Raw genomic sequence first — 21,421 nt, forward strand, 5'->3', positions numbered from 1 at the left:
CTAGTAATCAAGCAAGTAGATACCTGGGTGTTAGTCAGCTGGATTGGGTTGCATCCTGGGGGACAAGATTGAAGGACCCCAATGGAAATATGAGTTCTCGATGATGCACTGACTTATATGGGCCATCCTAGACGGTTAAAAATCCGAACACAATTGTGGCTGCTTAGTCCTCACTTGTCCTCGCTTATCCTTGTTTGTCCTCACTTGTCCTCCTTATTGTTGGTTCCCAGAGTTTTTAATTTCTTTATGTAGTATATATACAGTAGTTTTAATTCTTGTATGCACAGTATGGCATGTCTTTTTAACTGTTTTTGGGTGTGTGTGTTATATTTCTTAAATGTGGACACCACAGTACAGCTGCATATGTCAATTTAGGTTTTTCACATAACAGTATTTTAAATCAATCCTAACTATTTTCCCATCTACATACAGTGAACCCTCGATTGAACGGATTAGTAGGGGTGGAAGGGGTTGTCCATTAAAGTTGATTGCCCATTAAACTGTGCATTGTAGTTTTTTCCAATAAACCGGCCATATCCCACCGAGGCAGTGTGACCTAAAAAGAAAAACAAAAATTTTTCTTTTTAATTTAGTAATACATGTATATACAGGAGAAGGGGTTACTAGCCCCTTGCTCCCGGCATTTTAGTCGCCTCTTATGACACGCATGACACGGAGGAAGAATTCTGTTCCACTTCCTCATGGAGACATTGTACTGGACAAAGAAGTAAATACAGTGGTACCTCGGGTTATGAACACCTCAAAACTTGAACAATTATGTAAGTGTATTTATGTAAGTGCTTTTGTAAGTGTATTTTTGGGAGTCTGAAACAGATTAGTCTAATTTACATTATTTCTCATGGGAACAAATTCGTTCGGTATTAGCACTCAAACAGCCTTCTGGAACGAAAAAAGTTCGTATCCCAAGGTACCACTGTAATTTGATTTTGACTTGAATCTGAGGCTAAATTTACTCAGGACTGAAACAATAGTTTAAGATACTGATTAAACAACCTTATCCATTAAATCTATAATCGTTCATAAAATTAACAAAAATAACTGATTTAATGGACTTTTTTAAATCTGAAATGATTTTACCCAGAGGACCATAAGAAGAATGAAAAATTCTGGATTTAACTAATTTCATTATTTCCTAATGTTGTCCGGCTATGGATTTTGTCCATTAGTGCATTCAAACGTTATTTAGTTTGCCGGCACTGAGGCTGTTGATATTGTAGTGCATTAGTGTGATCTTCTGGTGATACAGGTACAGATCTAGTATGAAACTAATTATAAAGGATTATTTGGTAGAGCTGAAAGTGGGTGGTTAATGATAAACGTCCTCGGAGGCTTCTTTGTTTACTGAAAAGTCGTGGTGAGTACACAGGCTTGTGTGTTGTGCCCATGGCCTGGGAGGGCCATCCCACGAGAGAGAGCTAGTAGGCCTTCTGTCTTGCTGTCAGGCCGCTGTGAGAGTGAGAGAGTGTGGGACCAGCCTCCCACAGACTTGGACAGGCCCAGAGGGCAGCACCTGAGTGGTGCAAAATATGAACTAAGCTGGCAGACAGCAAGGCTGTTTGTGCAGACAGTACAGGCTGTCTACATAATGAACCTTAAGCTTCAGGGCCCCTAATCCCCAAGGGGGCCCCAGAAGTGACTTTAATCCACATTGCTTAAAATTTTGGGTCTACTGTATAAGAAGTTTTTTATTTTTAATATTAATTATGTATAATTCAATACAAAATAATAGTTAAAAATTAAAAGGCTATTATAGTATCGTGTACGCTGAGTGTAAACGAAAAAACATTGAAATTAAGGATGTTTCTAAACATATTTAGTATAAAATAAAACACTATTAACATTTATGATAAAAATTAAATTTTTGTGGCAATCTGTTGTGGAACAACCCCACTGAAGAAGATAATAGTAGTTACCCAGACCTTGTTGCTAGTTGTGAAGGGCCCCCCCACAACAGTTCATGCTTCAGGGCGCTAAATATGTAGGTCCGCCACTGGATACGTAATTAGTTTTTTCACTCGGTGTGTTTGTTTAGCGAGCTGTCAAGGAAGGATTGTTACTGTATTGTATTTGTGGTGTGTTAAACCCATAAGGATCATACACGCCTGATGAACGAGAGGTCAGGTTTGATCCCTAGTAAGGAGGGAGCAGAGAAGAGTCAAGTGGTGGTGGTCTAACCACCTCTTTGCTGAATGACGAATGGAAAACTCATGCAGTCATCGTAGAAACTGAAAAAAAAAAAAACATCAAAACATAGGGGTTGTAAGCCTACAGGCTTCACACTGATGAAATTAGATGTGGGACTTGTATCTTGCTAAAATGGTGCGTCTTACTTTCTTCAGTGTGGTGGGCATGACCAGCAGGCATGACAGTGTAACCCGTAAACGGTCCAAACGTATATATACGTTTTTTCAACATTTGAAAGTATGTAAAAAAAAGATCTTTTTGTTTTTTTACATTTGAAAATGTGTAAAAAAATTTTGATCTATTTTTTTTTGTTATATTTGAAAATATGTAAAAAACGTAGATCTACTTTTGCAGCACTACACATGTGAACGTAGATCTGCTTGGACCGTTTACGGGTTAACAGCAAAGAAGAGACGTAATAATAATTATAATAGTTTATTTCAGCATGATACAATGTACAAACAAAGGTGAATAACATCTGGGTGTACATGTAGAAAGCCCACAATTATGCAGAGCATTTTGGCCAAACTTAAGACTAACTTAAGATTAATTAAGCAATAACAGTGAGTAATTTTGTACATACAGTCACTTGGGTCACAATTCTGTGGCCGGAACAATTCAAAAATAGTCGACATATAGGAGAGGAGATTTGTGATGACATTTCAATCCTTCCTGGATCATCATCAAGTCACAATGTTGTGAGTTGACAAAGGTCCAGGACTGACCATAATGTCGTCCTAAGTTTCCTGAATGTGAGTAATGTGTATATGTATTTTACAGCATCAGTGCACGATGTACAGAAGTACATTCTTGAATAACAAAAAAAGGCACAATACCGTGACTGGAGCGATACATAAATAACCCGCACATAAAAGAGAGAAGCTTACGACGACATTTTGGTCCGACTTGGACCATGACTTTGTGACTTGTGACTTTGTAAATGGTCCAAGTCGGACCGAAACGTCGTCGTAAGCTTCTCTCTTTTATGTGCGGGTTATTTGTGTACATTCTTGAACATTGGAACACAGACAAAAGGCACTTATGTACAGATCAGGACATCTTGTCAGTGTGACCATGGCAATTTTTAATTTTGAAACACTTGATCTATTTTAGTATTGCTTGCTGTTATTAGATGTTCCTTATGATAAGCTCTAAATTTTTTGCCAGATTGAGGTCATCTTTATTTATATTTTTTTGTAAATGTCTTCGGTTAATTAAGCTAAAGTGGGAAATACGAACTTTGGACACGCATGCCTATACAGCACTGTAATGAAATTATGGCAGGCTTAGAAACTGAAGTGAATTGGCGAGTGAATTGGTTACTACATTGATAATGATGATACTAATAATACATTGATAATGATGATACTAATAATACATTGTAGTAATTTACTTTTCGTGAAGACCTGTGGGATACAAAAGTTTCTTACATGGAAAAGCTCGTATATCTGCGAGACATTGCGAGCAGACTTAAGCTCAGAGTAAACACTAGTAGAACATAGCAGTGTAGAGTAGTAGGCATATGTATGTTCTTCTGGCAAGACAGTGTTTAAGCGACTGAAAGTGTTTTCTTCTTCATTGGGTCGCTCTACTCTGGTGGGAGGCGTCTGGAGTGTTTTAAAGAAAGTTAAGAAATGCTTTACATCATACCAAACTTTGTGTTTACGGTTTACTTTTAATATCCTGAACTATGAAGTAAAACCAGTACAACATTATTTCTTTTCTGCAATATACGAAATGTATATGTAATAAAATATTGTTAAACACAAAATTTGCTAGTATCCTGTGCATTTCAGGCAGATATTGGTTTCAATTTTTCTTTACAAATTACCAGTTGTGACTTCATAGTCAACGAAATATCCTTTGCTTATGGTTTGCTTGTGGTTTGCTTATGGTTTGGCCATTGCAACACTGCCTTCTTAGTCTTCGTTTGATAACCACAAAAATCTATAAATTTTTATCTGAAGATTGTTTCTCTAGCTCGCATTGACAGATGTATCCCCAGGCCTTCTCTGTCATAGTTGAATGTCCAGGCATGCGTCATGAATGTTAAATTCTGTTTTCTATGAAAATTTGTCAATAACACACACAATATGGGTTATGGCATTTTATTGTGAAGAGATTTTTGTCCGCTAAGGCCCGTATCAGCTTGTCACTGAACAATGTTTTCACAAACTACCATACTCCGCATTGTCTCTTATTTACATGGTCGTCATACTCTACCATTGTTAGGTAAGAGGACACAAGTGCAACTCGCATGACATTTTATTGTGACAACGTTTTGCTCTCCAGGAGCTTTGTCAAGCTGTTATGGCTTGGCAAAGTTCCTGGACCCTAATGGAAAATAAGGCACTCTGTCTGGCTTTTTTGAGTTATCCTAGATAATGTGCACATATGCTGCTATGTATGATAATTTATGTAACTGTATTTATATTTGCCTGTATCTGAATAAACTTGCTCGCTGATAGTTCGTTGGCATGAATGACATTGTGAGATGCAGCACTTGATCCTTTTCTTTGGAAAAAAGTTAACAAGATTTAAAAATCTGTAGTGTAGGCCAGAATTAAATATAAAATTGTTATGAAAATTATCATTTTTATTTTTTTTAACACACTGGCAGTCTCCCACCCAGGCAGGGTGACCCAAAAAAGAAATGCTTTCACCATCACTCACTCCATCACTGTCTTGCCAGAGGCATGCTGATAGTTCAGCTCAAAATTACAAATATTTCCACTCCTCCTTCAGAGTGCAGCCACTGTACTTCCTACCTCCAGGACTCTAGTCTGGCTAAACAGTTTTCCCAGTATCCCCTAAGAATTATATGTACACTACGTATATGCCAACAAACTACAAAAGAGTGCTTGGGCCTACCAGGTAACCCTCAGTAGGTAGCTGACACCAGGTAGTACCTATTTAGTGCTCTCTCTACCTGCCTTTGGATCAGACCTAGGTCCTTTAATGAGCTCAAGGTTCCACCACAGAGCTCCAAGACACCCTGTCCTGTGCTGTCAGTGCAAAGTATTGAGTTGGATTCAATTTTATTCATTCTGATTTTAAAATGCCTTTGTACATCTTGATTACCTCTATTTCACTGTAAAATACATGGAAAATAACCACAGGAGGAGGTGGAAGCTCAGTATTTTAAATAACATATGCGAGGGGCTTGGACTTCCAGCAGGCATGAGTGAGCGTGTTTGATAGGAGTGAATGGAGACAAATGGTTTTTAATACCTGACGTGCTGTTGGAGTGTGAGCAAAGTAACATTTATGAAGGGGTTCAGGGAAACCGGCAGGCCGGACTTGAGTCCTGGAGATGGGAAGTACAGTGCCTGCACTCTGAAGGAGGGGTACTAATGTTGCAGTTTAAAAACTGTAGTGTAAAGCACCCTTCTGGCAAGACAGTGATGGAGTGAATGATGGTGAAAGTTTTTCTTTTTCGGGCCACCCTGCCTTGGTGGGAATCGGCCAGTGTAATAATAATAAAATAAAATTAATAATAAATGTATCACCAGTGTGTCACTATCTAAGGATGGTAAATTTTTGTTGTATATATAGTACTGTGGACAGTTTTTGTGCTTGTAGTCTGAATTATCATGAATTGAAAAATTTCATACATTTATTAAATTCATTGTACCTTTGATATACCTTTGATGAGTTTCGAGAGAGTACTCCCAGAGTCTGGCCATGGGCAAGGCTTCTTTCATTGGCGTTCATATTTATTCAATTGAGTTTGATTCTCTTGTGTGTGTATCATTCTCATTCCACTGAGAAATTTTCTCCTCCATCATGAGGAAGTTAGGCATCCCCATGCATGATTTTCATTTCATGGAGAAGTTCTGGGTTGTCGTATAATGATTTCCATTCCACTAGATATTTCTTGCGTGTGGGGCTGGCTGGTTTGATGTGCATGTGTGGTGTGTATTTTTGTGTTTGTGTGTTTTTGTGGACAAAATGAAACTTAAGTTGCATGGATTCAGGTGTTTGTAGGCAAGTGTAACCTAAAGTTTTTAATTGTCACTTCCCAGTTGAAAGTGAGTTGAATGGACTTAAGTTGTGTGATCAGTCAAGTGCCAACCAGAGTTGTGGCACTTGACACATTGCTGCCATATTATGACTGACTTATAGTCAATGTACCATATTCCGCAGCTTATTAGAAATGTTAAAAGCAGGTTGGGATATAGTTTTGGAGTGGTTGGTGCAATTATTTAATAAATGTATGGAAGAGGGTAAGGTACCTAGGGATTGGCAGAGAGCATGCATAGTTCCTTTGTATAAAGGCAAAGGGGACAAAGGAGAGTGCAAAAATTATAGGGGGATAAGTCTGTTGAGTATACCTGGTAAAGTGTATGGTAGAGTTATTATTGAAAGAATTACGAGTAAGACGGAGAATAGGATAGCAGATGAACAAGGAGGCTTTAGGAAAGGTAGCGGGTGTGTGGACCAGGTGTTTACAGTGAAACATATAAGTGAACAGTATTTAGATAAGGCTAAAGAGGTCTTTGTGGCATTTATGGATTTGGAAAAAGCGTATGACAGGGTGGATAGGGGGGCAATGTGGCAGATGTTGCAGGTGTATGGTGTAGGAGGTAGGTTACTGAAAGCAGTGAAGAGTTTTTACGAGGATAGTGAGGCTCAAGTTAGAGTATGTAGGAAAGAGGGAAATTATTTCCCAGGCCTTAGACAAGGATGTGTGATGTCACCGTGGTTGTTTAATGTACTTATAGATGGGGTTGTAAGAGAAGTAAATGAGAGGGTCTTGGCAAGAGGCGTGGAGTTAAAAGATAAAGAATCACACATAAAGTGGGAGTTGTCACAGTTGCTCTTTGCTGATGACACTATGCTCTTGGGAGATTCTGAAGAGAAGTTGCAGAGATTGGTGGATGAATTTGGTAGGGTGTGCAAAAGAAGAAAATTAAAAGTGAATACAGGAAAGAGTAAGGTTATGAGGATAACAAAAAGATTAAGTGATGAAAGATTGGATATCAGATTGGAGGGAGAGAGCATGGAGGAGGTGAATGTATTCAGATATTTGGGAGTGGACGTGTCAGCGGATGGGTCTATGAAAGATGAGGTGAATCTAGAATTGATGAGGGGAAAAGGGTGAGTGGTGCACTTAGGAGTCTTTGGAGACAAAGAACTTTGTCCTTGGAGGCAAAGAGGGGAATGTATGAGAGTATAGTTTTACCAACGCTCTTATATGGGTGTGAAGCATGGGTGATGAATGTTGCAGCGAGGAGAAGGCTGGAGGCAGTGGAGATGGCATGTCTGAGGGCAATGTGTGGTGTGAATATAATGCAGAGAATTCGTAGTTTGGAAGTTAGGAGGAGGTGCAGGATTACCAAAACTGTTGTCCAGAGGGCTGAGGAAGGGTTGTTGAGGTGGTTCAGACATGTAGAGAGAATGGAGCGAAACAGAATGACTTCAGGAGTGTATCAGTCTGTAGTGGAAGGAAGGCGGGGTAGGGGTCGGCCTAGGAAAGGTTGGAGGGAGGGGGTAAAGGAGGTTTTGTGTGCGAGGGGCTTGGACTTCCAGCAGGCATGCGTGAGCGTGTTTGATAGGAGTGAATGGAGACAAATGGTTTTTAATACTTGACGTGCTGTTGGAGTGTGAGCAAAGTAACATTTATGAAGGGGTTCAGGGAAACCGGCAGGCCGGACTTGAGTCCTGGAGATGGGAAGTACAGTGCCTGCACTCTGAAGGAGGGGTGTTAATGTTGCAGTTTAAAAACTGTAGTGTAAAGCACCCTTCTGGCAAGACAGTGATGGAGTGAATGATGGTGAAAGTTTTTTCTTTTTTGGGCCACCCTGCCTTGGTGGGAATCGGCCAGTGTGATAATAAAAAAATAAAAAATGTCTCCAAAAACCACCCTGCGTCTTATAAACTGAAGGTCAGTGGCGGGAGCTAAAAGTTTGGGGTGTGGGGTGGGCTGTAGCTCTTCCAGTTACTTCCGATGCCAAGCCATTGAAAGTAAAGCAAGTCTTGTAAGCCGTGAAATACCATAATTTCTTTTATGAATGGCAATAGAGGAAAAAATTGAACAATGTTCAGGCACTCTTGTATTGTGATACACTCACAATACTACTCATTGTAAATACAGTGGACCCCCGGTTTACAATATTATTTCATTCCAGAAGTATGTTCAGGTGCCAGTACTCAATGAATTTCCCATAAGGAATATTGTGAATTAGATTAGTCCATTTTAGACCCCCAAACATACACGTACAAACACACATACATAAATACACGTACATAATTGGTCGCATTGGGAGCTGATCGTAAACCGGGGGTCCACTGTATATAATTCTTCTCATTATGATAAACTCACAGTACTGCTCATTGTCCAATCCTCTAGATGGAAGGAGTAATTTTACTTGCAGCTCGTTTATTTCTGCTTGATCTGTAGAACGTCAAATCTGAAATGCGCTATTTTTATTTTTTTTTTTAATTTAGATTAAATGGTAATTGATACCACCAAGCTGGTTTAGAAAGACACTCAAGCAAATACTAGAAACATTATAACATTAGAAAAAAATTTTGGGCCTTGGACTTTGAGAAGTGATCAAGATCCCAGGACCGAAACATTTTCTAATAAATATGTCCTGGTATTTGCTTATGTGTCTTTTTGAACCAGATTAGATAAATACATGAGAGAGGTTGGATTCAAGTGGGACTTGCACACGAGTTAATAGGGTTATCAAAGCTTATTGCTTGGGTTGAAAATGGGTTGGGCAGATATTTTTGTTAGTGGGTCTGTGTTTGAGAAGGACCTGCCTAGTATGGGCCAGTAGACCTGCTGCAGTGTTCCTCCTTACTTATATTCTTAGGAAATAAACAAAGAATGAAAAAGGCACAATACAGTGACTGGAACAATACAAAAATAACCTGGACAAAGGAGAATGAAACTCATGGCGATGTTTTGGTCTGGCTTGGACCAAGTCAGACCAAAGCGTCAAAAGTTTCATTCTCTTATATGCCGGTTGTTTGTGTAATAAAGCAATAATCCAATATATTGACCAAGAGGATGCACATGTACTTCTGTGCGATTGCATGATTTAAGGATGTATATATATAGTAAAGCCCATAGTTATGCAAAGTATTTCTAGCGGAATTAAGATTATAAGTACACACGTAAATGTATGCTGCGGTTAACCAACCACAACAAACAAAAAAAATATAACACAAACAGGTTGCTTAAATCTGGCAACACAAGACATTGTCACTCATTAATGTTTTGGCAACTCCATGCATAGATGACGATGGAGAATAGATTGTATTTGAGACAGGACAATATGAAGGATGTATACTAATAATGGCATAAATGGAGCATGAGTTTTCTCCTAACAGTTTGGATGTAGAGTAAGGTAAATTAATTGATGTACTGTTCATAATGGTATAAAATATCAACAAGATAATTGATGATTAACCCTTAAACGGTCCAAAGAGATTGACTTTCAAATCCGTAGTGCTACAAAAGTAGATCTACTATTTTTTTACATATTTTCAAATATAACAAAAAAAAAATGTAGATAAAGGTTTTTTTACTCGTTTTCAAATGTAAAACAAAAAAGAAGATCTACATTTTTTACATACTTTCAGATGTTGAAAAAACGTATATATACGTTTGGACCATTTAAGGGTTAAGACACATGTGCAATAGTTGGGTAAAGATACCCAACTATTGCACATGTGTCCTAATCCTCAATTGATGTACTGCACTGTGTGTGTATATATGTACATTTTATATATATGATGTATGTATATATGAAAAAAATAGTGAAAATAGGCTCTGTTTCCTATTTTCACTTTTTTTTCATATTTGCAATCATGTGTTTTGTGATTTCTTCCATATATTAATGACTCAGGAATTTTGTTTATGTTTCTCTTGTGGCGCAGTGCCGGCTGGCGTGGTGTGGGTGCAGGCAGGGCAGCGGGAGCAGTAGTAACGGCAGCCACAACAGCAACGAGGAAACCACAGCCATGAATGGATCTGTAGGAGAACGCGTGGCCATCTTGGACGCCGGAGCCCAATATGGCAAAGTCATTGACCGTCGCGTTCGGGAACTCAACGTTGAGACTGATATCCTCCCTCTTGACACTCCAGCTTATACTCTTAAGGAAAAGGGATATAGGTGAGGTTTGTTATAATTTCAGTAAATTTGCATATACACTGTAGAGAAAAAATACTTTGTTCCTGTCCATATTAATTTATAAATTGGAATTATTTTGTATAGATAATAAGATAAGATAAGATAAGATAAGATAAGATTTCGTTCGGATTTTTAACCCCGGAGGGTTAGCCACCCAGGATAACCCAAGAAAGTCAGTGCGTCATCGAGGACTGTCTAACTTATTTCCATTGGGGTCCTTAATCTTGTCCCCCAGGATGCGACCCACACCAGTCGACTAACACCCAGGTACCTATTTGCTGCTAGGTGAACAGGACAACAGGTGTAAGGAAACGTGTCGAAATGTTTCCACCCGCCGGGAATCGAACCCGGGCCCTCCGTGTGTGAAGCGGGAGCTTTAGCCACCAGGCCACCGGGCCTGGACTGTATTATATTAAGGTGATGTAGTTGGACCCCTCTATCCAAAATTGAGAATGAACAGTGTTAGGTGGTAGATACAATAGGGCCCCACTCAAACAGCAGGTTAGGTTTTGGGCTATTGCTGTACAGGAAGACTCTGCTTAATACAGCAGGTTAGGTTTTGGGCTATTGCTGTACAGGAAGACTCTGCTTAATACAGCAGGTTAGGTTTTGGGCTATTGCTGTACAGGAAGACCCTGCTTATACAGCAGGTTAGGTTCCAGGCTACTGCTGTATATATATTGGGTAAGGTGTGAAATATTTCTGATTAGCCATTACTGCCTAATTATACTATAATACTGGCAGAAGTCAGGTCCTACAATGTCATGGGGTGTTACTACAGTTTGAGCTGTTTAGAGTTACTGCTGTAATACCTAGATTCCAAGGAAGTTTTATACATGGTTGGTATCTCAGTATTCCCTGCATTAAACTTCGATAACATTTATATTATGAATATTCAATAATATACATGATTGAGTATGGCAGGGAAACCATTTTTGTGAAGGTGTTAGATAAACATAGTTAACTTAAATTTGTGGGATTTATAAGCAGAATTTTTTTTACTTAAGGCATTTCATACACTGTTGTAATTTCCAGAGGCATTATCCTACCTCAGTTCATATGTGAACATTTCATATGCCATTGAAATGACTGGAAAGTAAGATTAAAACTGAGATAATGAAAAGCAATGGTGTGAGTTTCATATTACACTTGATAATAAATGACAAGTAGAACATTAGAGTTGTTTACTTGGCATTTCATTCCAACACAATTTTGAGTAAAAGGGGTCTTGTTGTGACCCAAAATTTGTTAGGTATTTTATTTATGCACATTTGGATTATAGCATTAGTATAACTAATTTTGAAAGGCTTGCTAATTTGCTCATCTTACTTGGAATACAGCATTTTTGATTACAATATTCGATCACCTTATGTAAGTGTAATGTAAGTGCGTTTGTAATGTTTGGGGGTCTGAAATGGACTAATCTAATTCACAATATTCCTTATGGGAACAAATTCGGTCAGTACTGGCACCTGAACATACTTCTGGAATGAAAAAATATCGTTAACCGGGGGTCCACTGTATTTGTGATTTTTGGGGACCTCACTTTTTGGACTTTTCATACCCTACCTTGGTGGAAAATTACCACTGTGATAAAATAACTAAACCATGAACTCGCATGGAAGTGAAATTCGCAGTGATGTTAATACATGTTATGTTGTTTTCCAGAGCTATAATAATATCCGGGGGACCAAGCTCAGTGTACGCAGAAGATGCTCCCCGCTACGACTCTGACATTTTCAAAATAAATGTACCTGTATTAGGTGAGTGATGACTAATTTTAGGGGAAGATAAAGATAGTTAATGATACATTCATATTGTAAATATTCAAAAAATTATCAAGTGGACATTAACCCGGAAACGGTCCAAACGTATATATACGTTTTTTCAACATTTGAAAGTATGTAAAAAATGTAGATCTTCTTTTTGTTTTTCTACATTTGACTATGTTTTGCCCACTCAGTGGGCTTCATTAACCCTTTCAGGGTTTCGGACGTACTAGTACGGCTTACGCACCAGGGTTTTTGACGTACTAGTACGCCTAAATTCTAGCGCCCTCAGAGAGAAAGCTGGTAGGCCTACATATGAAAGAATGGGTCTATGTGTCAGTGTGCACAGTATAAAAAAATCCTGCAGCACACAGTGCGTAATGAAAAAAAAAAACTTTGACCGTGTTTTTGGATTAAAACAGTGACTTTGCATTGTATTTTCGTATGGTATTTATTGTTGTATTCTAGTTTTCCTGGTATCATTTTATAGAATGGAAGACATATTACAGAAATTGAGATGATTTTGACTGGTTTTACAATGAAAAGTACCTTGAAATTGAGCTCAAAGTAGCAGAAATGTTCGATTTTTACCAAAGTTCAAAAGTAAACAAATCATGCCAAGCGTCCAATACACATCAACTGGCGAGTCTAATATTCTTTCACAAGTGTGCTGATATTATTTATACCATTTCTACACTAATGCAGTAGTCTGCAATACAGTAAATCTTCTATTTTTTGTGATAATAAAAATTCAAAGTGGAAAGCAAAAGAATGTAAGAGGGGCATGGGGACGTGACTAATGAGCAGAGGAAATGTTATATTAGTGCCAGGAATGTCTTTCTTGTTTATTTTGGACCCTATTTGGAAATTGGGATCTTTTGAAATTTGTGTGAGACTGGCAAAATTGCTAAATTCTGACCACTGTATCGGAGAGTTGAAATTGGTACTCATTCGATAGAAAAAATGGAGTTCTAGTGAAATAGTTATGATTTTTGTCGACTAGTACATTGGAAGTGGCCGAAAATAGGGCTCCAAGTGGGCATCGTCGAGACCCCTAACTTCGCAAGAGCATAATTCCATAAGTTTTCCATCAAATTTCATACTTTTGGTGTCATTATGATTGGGAAAAGATTCTCTATCTTTTCATTAGATTTTTTTTTTTTTTTTAATTTGGGCGACCCTGAGAACAAGTCTGGGAGAGGGCCTGGGGACCCTGAAAGGGTAAAGTCACAGATCTACCTGGATAAAGAGTACATGAGTATATATTATGTAGACAGTAAGCCTACTGCTACTTCTCATAGTCCCCTTGTTGAGTGAATCTATTGTGGGCCTAGTTTCCCTCAATGCCCACCAGAGGGCACTGCCTCAAGTTAGACATACACAGCCATGCCTTGCTCTCACTCCTAGACCTTCCAGGCAACAAGCTTCCCTCCTGGTAAAGGGTAGAGAGTCAGGTGCAGAACAGTGGATAAAGCCCACCCTATGGGTGCAACATAAACAGTAAAGGAACGCATTATAATGCATTTGTTTTCTATCATGTTGGTATTGTATACCTTTTTATCTCTAGCTTGTAACAGATGGAAGAATTCCCATGCCTTAGCTATAGACACAAAAATTGCAAAAGTGGATATTGTTTCGAGTGATTTTAACTTTCTACGACAGGAATCTGCTATGGGATGCAGCTTATAAATAAGGAGTTTGGTGGAACAGTATTAAGAAAAGCAACAAGAGAGGACGGCCAGTATACCATAGAAGTCGATAATTTTTGTCATATATTCAAGTAAGTGTTAATGCAGTTTTGTTCTTAAAATTAACTTGTAATGAATATAGTGAAATTAGCTTTATGTGGAAGGATTTCCTGTGTTGTAATAGGGTGGTAGGCCTGCAGCAGTGCTCTTTCCTTCTTGAGTGGGTGTTACTTGGACCTGCCTAGCATGGGCCAGTAGGCCTGCTACAGTGATCCTTCCTCCTTATGTTCTTATTTAACTGGAAACATTTCACCAACCAGTGGCTTCCTCAGTCCAGTACAGAGAAGAATAGTTAAAGATCAGGAGTTTGAAGTCATCAGTCCCTCAGCCCAGAGTCTGTGTGTTCAGTCCCTCAATCTTTTGAAGATTGACAGTATCTAAAGGAGGGGATATTTACTGTTAGGAGAGACATCTTAACTGTCGTATCTGCACACCTCTGGCAAGACAGTAATAGTGCGAATAATTGTGAAAGTGTGTATTTTTTGAGGGAGGGTCACCCTGCCTTGGTGAAAGACATCCAGTGTGTTAAAAAAATTAAGTGTGGTGCTTGCAATTCCAAAATTTAATCTTTTCTTATCGTAAATTCACACAGCAGTAGTTGACCATTAAACTAATAGGGTTTCCTGTTGTCCTCCATGATGACTCTGTCTTGGTGGAATCATTTCCCATGGGGGTTTTATTTCACAGAAACTGTGTTGAACCAAAACTAAGAATTAAATTCAGCATCCCAAAATTAGTTAGAAACTGTAATAATGTTTGTAGAATTACTGACAATGTTAAGTAAAAGGACACAAGTGCAACTAATGCGACGTTTTATTTGGCAAAGTTTCACTCTCCAGGAGCTTTGTCAAGTTGTTATGGCTTGACAAAGCTCCTGGAGAGTGAAAAAATTTCCACAATAAAATGTTACATTAGTTGCACTTGTGTTCTCTTACCTAGTTAGAAACTTTTTCAACATTAACTGAAACCATTAAGAACTGTGTTATTATTTGGGACACATGTGCAATGCCTGGGTAGCTTATTTTGAAGACTTAGATCTAACCAGTAACTTTATCAATTAAATATAGGGAAGGGGTGGGGATATTTGCTGTTTGGAGGAACACCCAAACTGTCGTATCTATGCGCCTGTGGCAGGACAGTGACGAAGTGATTAATGGTGAAAGGGTTTCTTTTGTGGGTCATCCTTCCTTGATAGGAGATGGCTAGTGTATTAAAAAAAAAAATTCTGGGTATTCAGGTATATTACATGTCTCTAGGTCATCAACTCTGCTATATTGTACACCATTAATGTAGTGATAGTATTAGCTTATGTGTTTTCATGTCCACTTAAATACACACATTCACTCGTATCAGGTATATGGGGGTCAAACAAAATGTACTGCTCACCCATGGAGATAGTATAGACAAGGTAGCAGATGGGTTCAAAGTTGTGGCCACATCGGGAAACATCATCGCTGCCATTGCAAACGACAAGCTTCGCCTCTATGGGGTTCAGTTTCATCCTGAGGTAAGTCTGCTGTCTTGTTAATATAAATGCTTTGAATATCCAGCTGAATTTTTAAATCTTTTCTTTTCTTTTTTTTTATTTATTCTTTAAGGGAAGTCGGTTAACATTCTAACCCAGAAAGTACTGGATACAGACCTGTGGGGAGGGGAGAGATGATGTCTTAAGTATCATTATATAGTCTTCTAAGTGGAGTGTTTTGATGATAATGAAGGGCTTCTGATCCAAGGAATTGGGGCTACCCTCCCTTTGGATCAAACCTATTATCTGCCACTCCTCAGGCATTGTGTACTTCACCAAGAATACATTAATATACTAAGTAACCTTTAATCTAAGGGTGTTTTCACTACAAATATATGAGCTAAATGTGTTTACTGTGCATTCTTATTTTGCCTTTATAGAAAGCCCAGTTTTCTAAAAAAAAAAAAAAAAAAGAAAAAAGGGGGGGATATTACTTCCCCCCTGAATAAAACAAAAATGAAAAACTATTAGCCAAATTTTCACACCATGTGTAATTCACTTAAATAATTTCAGAAGTCTGGGAGAGTTACCACAGGATAAAATATTAGTAGTAACTGATTTTATTGGAGAGAGGTAAAAATTCACAAAATGTTAAATGTTTGTATTGTTCAGGTTGATCTGACAGAGCAAGGGGTGACGATGATGAGGAACTTCCTCTATGAAATCAGTGGCCTCTCAGGGACTTACACGCTTCAAAACCGAGAACTTCAGTGTATAAATTATATCAAAGAACACGTTGGCTCAAATAAAGTCTTGGTAAGTACTCGCACATTGTTTTTTATTATTATTAACACACTTGCCGATTTCAGGCAGGGTGGCCTGAAAAAGAAAAACTTTCACCATCATTCACTCCATCACTGTCTTGCCAGAAGGGTGCTTTACACTACAGTTTTTAAACTGCAACATTAACACCCCTCCTTCAGAGTGCAGACACTGTACTTCCCATCTCCAGGACTCAAGTCCGGCCTGCCAGTTTCCCTGAACCCCTTCATAAATGTTGCTTTGCTCACACTCCAACAGCACGTCAAGTATTAAAAACCATTTGTCTCCATTCACTCCTATCAAACACGCTCACGCATGCCTGCTGGAAGTCCAAGCCCCTTGCACACAAAACCTCCTTTACCCCCTCCCTTGCACATTGTGCTTGCATCTTTGTTTTGTTAGCCAGGCTGTGCTGGGTATGTGGACTAGTGGTCTGCTAACATGGAAAACCTTGATGAATTACACGTGCGCAATACCTGGGTATCTTCATATTGTTTCGCCAACCAGTGGCTGTTTTCAGTTCAGTGCCCATCTTATAAACTGGGAGCAGTAGAAGATGAGGTAATCAGTCCTTCTGTCTTGAAGGTATGCAGTAACTCTATCTTGATTTATCAAGGCTAAGGTAATGTACATCTCAGGGATCAGGGACTGATTCCTTCATCACAGAATAAACATCTTCAAGGTTGAGGGACTGCTTACCTCATCTAAATGTCTTTAAAATAAAGATACCCAGGTGTTGCTTTTAGTGTCTAATTCATCAGCTTGTCATTATTGTATACTATTAATTATTTTTTAAACTGGCTATCTCCCACCGAGGTAGGTGACCCGACAAAGAACGAAACACTTTCTCTGTAACTCACTCCATTACTGTTTTGCCAGCAGCACACTGACATTGATTACAGTTTGGATGACCCTCTGAACCTCACCATCCTCACCCCTACCTTCTACCTCCAGGACTCAAGTCTAGCTAACCAGTTCCCCTTACTCTTCATAAATGCTACCTTGCTCCTATTTAACATGTTCACACAAGCCTGTTGGATGTCCAAGCCCCTAAAACTCAGAACCTCCTTTACCCCCTCCATCCAGCCTTTCCTAGGATGACCCCTACCCCTCTTTTCCTCTACCACAGATTTATACACCCTCATAGTCATTCTATTTTTCTCCATCCTCTCTAAATGTGTAAACTACTGCAGCAACTCTTCCTCAGCGCTGAACAACACTTCTCGTTACACATCGCTATTAATGTTATTAACACAAATCTTGTTGATCAGGCGGTCATCAAGGAAGGCTGCCCTTAGGCCAGGGTAGAAGAATCCTCAGAACAGATCACAGTGATGTTACCATTTATTTTGTGTATATGTATGAGAAATTGCAATGGTTGGTAGACAAATTTGGTATGAACAAAAAATGAAATATGGAATGTGAGCATAAGAAAGATCAAGGTGATGAGAGTAATGTAATAATTTAGGCAGTGAAAGGTTGGATATCAGATTGGAGGGAGGGAGTATGGAGGAAGTGAATTTTTTTTTTTTTTTTCAACAAGTCGGCCGTCTCCCACCGAGGCAGGGTGACCCAAAAAAAGAAAGAAAATCCCCAAAAAGAAAATACTTTCATCATCATTCTACACTTTCACCACACTCACACATTATCACTGTTTTTGCAGAGGTGCTCAGAATACAACAGTTTAGAAGCATATACGTATAAAGATACACAACATAACCCTCCAAACTGCCAATATCCCAAACCCCTCCTTTAAAGTGCAGGCATTGTGCTTCCCATTTCCAGGACTCAAGTCCGACTATATGAAAATAACCAGTTTCCCTGAATCCCTTCACTAAATATTACCCTGCTCACACTCCAACAGATCGTCAGGTCCCAAGTATCATTCGTCTCCATTCACTCCTATCTAACACGCTCATGCATGCTTGCTGGAAGTCCAAGCCCCTCGCCCCCAAAACCTCCTTTACGCCCTCTTTCCAACCCTTTCGAGGACGACCCCTACCCCTCCTTCCTTCCCCTATAGATTTATATGCTTTCCATGTCATTCTACTTTGATCCATTCTCTCTAAATGACCAAACCACCTCAACAACCCCTCTTCTGCCCTCTGACTAATGCTTTTATTAACTCCACACCTTCTCCTAATTTCCACACTCCGAATTTTCTGCATAATATTTACACCACACATTGCCCTTAGACAGGACATCTCCACTGCCTCCAACTGTCTCCTTGCTGCTGCATTTACCACCCAAGCTTCACATCCATATAAGAGTGTTGGTACTACTATACTTTCATACATTCCCTTCTTTGCCTCCATAGATAACGTTTTTTGACTCCACATATACCTCAACGCACCACTCACCTTTTTTCCCTCATCAATTCTATGATTAACCTCATCCTTCATAAATCCATCCACCGACACATCAACTCCCAAGTGAATGTGTTCAGATATTTGGGAGTGGACTTTTCAGCAGATGGGTCTCTGAAAGACAAGGTGAACCATGGAATTAATAAGGAGGAAAAAGGTAGGTTGTGCATTGAGGCATCTGTAGAGACAATGAATGTTATCCATAGAAGCAAAAAGGGGAATGTGTGAGTTTAGTGGTACCAACACTCTTATATGGGTTTAAACATTGCAGTGAGGAGGAGACTGAAGGCAGTGGAGATGTTGTGTCTGAGGGCAATGTATGGCATGAATATTATGCAAAGAATCTGTTGTTTGGGAGAGGATGGAGCAAAATAGGATGATTTAGAGAATGTATAAATCTGTAGTGGAAGGAAGAAGAGGTAGGGGTCATCCTAGGGAAGGTTGGAGGGAGAGGGTAAAGGAGGTTTGTAAACCTTTATTTTAAGATACTGAGAGGGGAAAGCATGTGGCTGATGGTGATGATTGTGATGGATAGATGTGAGAACATTTTGTTGTGATCATAATAATGGACAACTCTGTGAATACTGAACCTTGTCTGTTGTTTCCGAGTCCAGTAACCCAACAGATTTTGTCCTGTGTTTCTGAAGTCTGTTAACATTAAGGGTTTACCTTGTGCTGCTTTTATAAGACAGTTGATGGTTACTGGTGTGTCTATCAGTTGAGACTTTATGGAAGTTAATGAAGAGGTGGACACTGAAGACTAAGGTCTGCCTTGATACAAGCTTCCAATATCAAACATAATAACAGTCAGAACACCTTACACTGCTGAGATAGCTGTTGTAGGATACTGTACCTGCTGACATCATTATTATATTATACACAGTCTACCTGGAGGTTGTATGTTGTTTTCTGAATGGCCATCTCCTGCTGAGGCAAAGTGGGTGACCCAGAGAAGAAAATGCCTTTGCCATCATTCACTCATCCATATTTCCAGAAGTGTGATAACAATCAGATTACCCTCTTGACTGCAGCATCTTCACCCCTCCTTCAGAGTGCAGGCACTGCCCTTCCTGCCTCTGGGACTCAAGTCGGGCTAACTGGTTTTCTTGAATCCATTCATAAAAGTTACCCTGCTCATGCTTGAACAGCACATTCATTAAAAACTGCTTGTGTCTATTAACTTCTATCAAACGTGCTCACACTAGCCTGCTGTATGCTCAACCCCCTAACACTCAAAGCCTTGTTTATCCTCTCTCATACCACCATGGCTATGGCATGCTCTAGCTCAAGTCCCTTCAAAGGCATTATTAAATGATTCACAAAATTACAAGAATACAATTGTAAAAAACTTGCAGAACAGATGGAGGTTCAAACCCATGGAAAGCCAGTCATAAAAGTAGCAGGTAAGTCTCAGAACTGGCCACTGGTATAAATTGAGCTTAATGCTAGGTTGATCAGAAATGTGTATTCCTTCTGTTGATTAAAGACAACTAACTCGTGAGCTGTCTTAATTCCTTTTATAATAACCTGGATTAATTAATTCTTCACCACTTCAGTGCTTAACCCTTTGACTGTTTACCCCGTATAAATACGTCTTACGCGCCACTGTTTCTGACGTATATATACTCATAAATTCTAGCGGCTTCAAATCAAGCAGGAGAAACCTGGTAGGCCCACATGTGAGAGAATGGGTCTGTGTGGTCAGTGTGCACCACATAAAAAAATCCTGCAGCACACAGTGCGTAATGAGAAAAAAAAACACTGACCGTTTTTTTGGATTAAAATGCCGACTTTGAGGTATATTTTCGTATAGTATTTATCGGTGTATTCTCGTTTTCATGGTCTTAGGTGATAAAATGGAAAACATATTAAAGAAATGGAGATGGTTTCATTACTTTCACGATGAAAATGACCTTGAAACTGAGCTCAAAGTAGCGGAAATGTTCAATTTTTACCAATGTTCAAGAGTAAGCAAATCACACCACACGTCCAATACACGTCAACTGGGGAGTCTAATATTCTTTTACTAGTGCACTGATATTATTTATACCATTTTTAAAATAATGAAGTAGTCTGCATACCAGTAAATTTTGTATTTGTATGAATAAAAAATCAAAATAGAAAGCAATAGTAATACACGAGGGGCCTAGATATGTGACGAATGAACAGAGGATATGTTATTTTAGTGCCAAGAATGTCTACCTTGTTTATTCTGGACCCTATTTTGAAATTGGCATCTTTTTTGATTTGTGTGAAATTGGCCAAATTGCCAATTTCTGACCACTTTATTGGGTAGTCCAAATCGGTAAATGGGCGGTTTCTTCTACTCAACTGATAGATAAAATGGAGTTCTAAAGAAATAGCTATGAGTTTGGTCAACTGGAACAACGGAATTGGCTAAAAACAGGGCTCATAGTCAGCGAAATCGCCAGTACGTATATGCCGCCGAGACCGCTAACTTCGTGGTAGTGTAATTCCGTGAGTTTTCGACCAAATTTCGAACTTTTGGTGTCATTACCATCGGGAAAAGATTCTCTATCATTTCATAAGAAAAAAATAATTTTTTTTTTTTTTTTTTTTTTTTTTTTTTTTTTTTTTTTTTTTTTTTTTTTTTCAAAAATTTTGCAACATAGAATGACAGTTTCAGAAAGGGGCCTGCGACAGTCATAGGGTTAATGATGCATTCAAGTTCATTGCCTTCTTTATGTACATTTATAAAGGAGACATGATAGTAACATTTATAGAGGAATTCTGGTAAACCGGTTAGTTGGACTTGAGTCCTGGAGGTGAGAAGTACAGTTCCTGTACTCTGAAGGAAGGGTGGACATGTTGCTGTTTGGAGGGACATCTCAGTTGTGATGTCTGCTTTCTTCTGGCAAGGCATCGATGGTGAATGTAT

The 21,421-nt window shown here is 39.0% G+C and overlaps 1 protein-coding gene across 6 annotated transcripts in view; it reads left to right on the plus strand.

Moving 5' to 3' along the window:
- The window catches only part of bur (GMP synthase burgundy), a 94,085-nt gene that overhangs the window by 17,312 nt on the left and 55,352 nt on the right, over positions 1-21,421 (plus strand). For all 6 annotated transcript variants that reach the window (XR_008409384.2, XM_053798756.2, XM_053798753.2 and 3 more), the window contains 5 exons: positions 10,099-10,334; positions 12,021-12,115; positions 13,784-13,901; positions 15,223-15,376; positions 16,007-16,150. Coding sequence is in view for 5 of the 6 variants with exons in the window: in XM_053798753.2 (XP_053654728.1) it covers positions 10,099-10,334; positions 12,021-12,115; positions 13,784-13,901; positions 15,223-15,376; positions 16,007-16,150 (747 nt within the window). In the remaining variant the exon portion in view is untranslated. The remainder of the gene's footprint in view (positions 1-10,098; positions 10,335-12,020; positions 12,116-13,783; positions 13,902-15,222; positions 15,377-16,006; positions 16,151-21,421) is intronic.

This window comes from Cherax quadricarinatus, chromosome 95 (assembly GCF_038502225.1).
Source record: "Cherax quadricarinatus isolate ZL_2023a chromosome 95, ASM3850222v1, whole genome shotgun sequence".
Classification (NCBI taxonomy): domain Eukaryota; kingdom Metazoa; phylum Arthropoda; class Malacostraca; order Decapoda; family Parastacidae; genus Cherax; species Cherax quadricarinatus.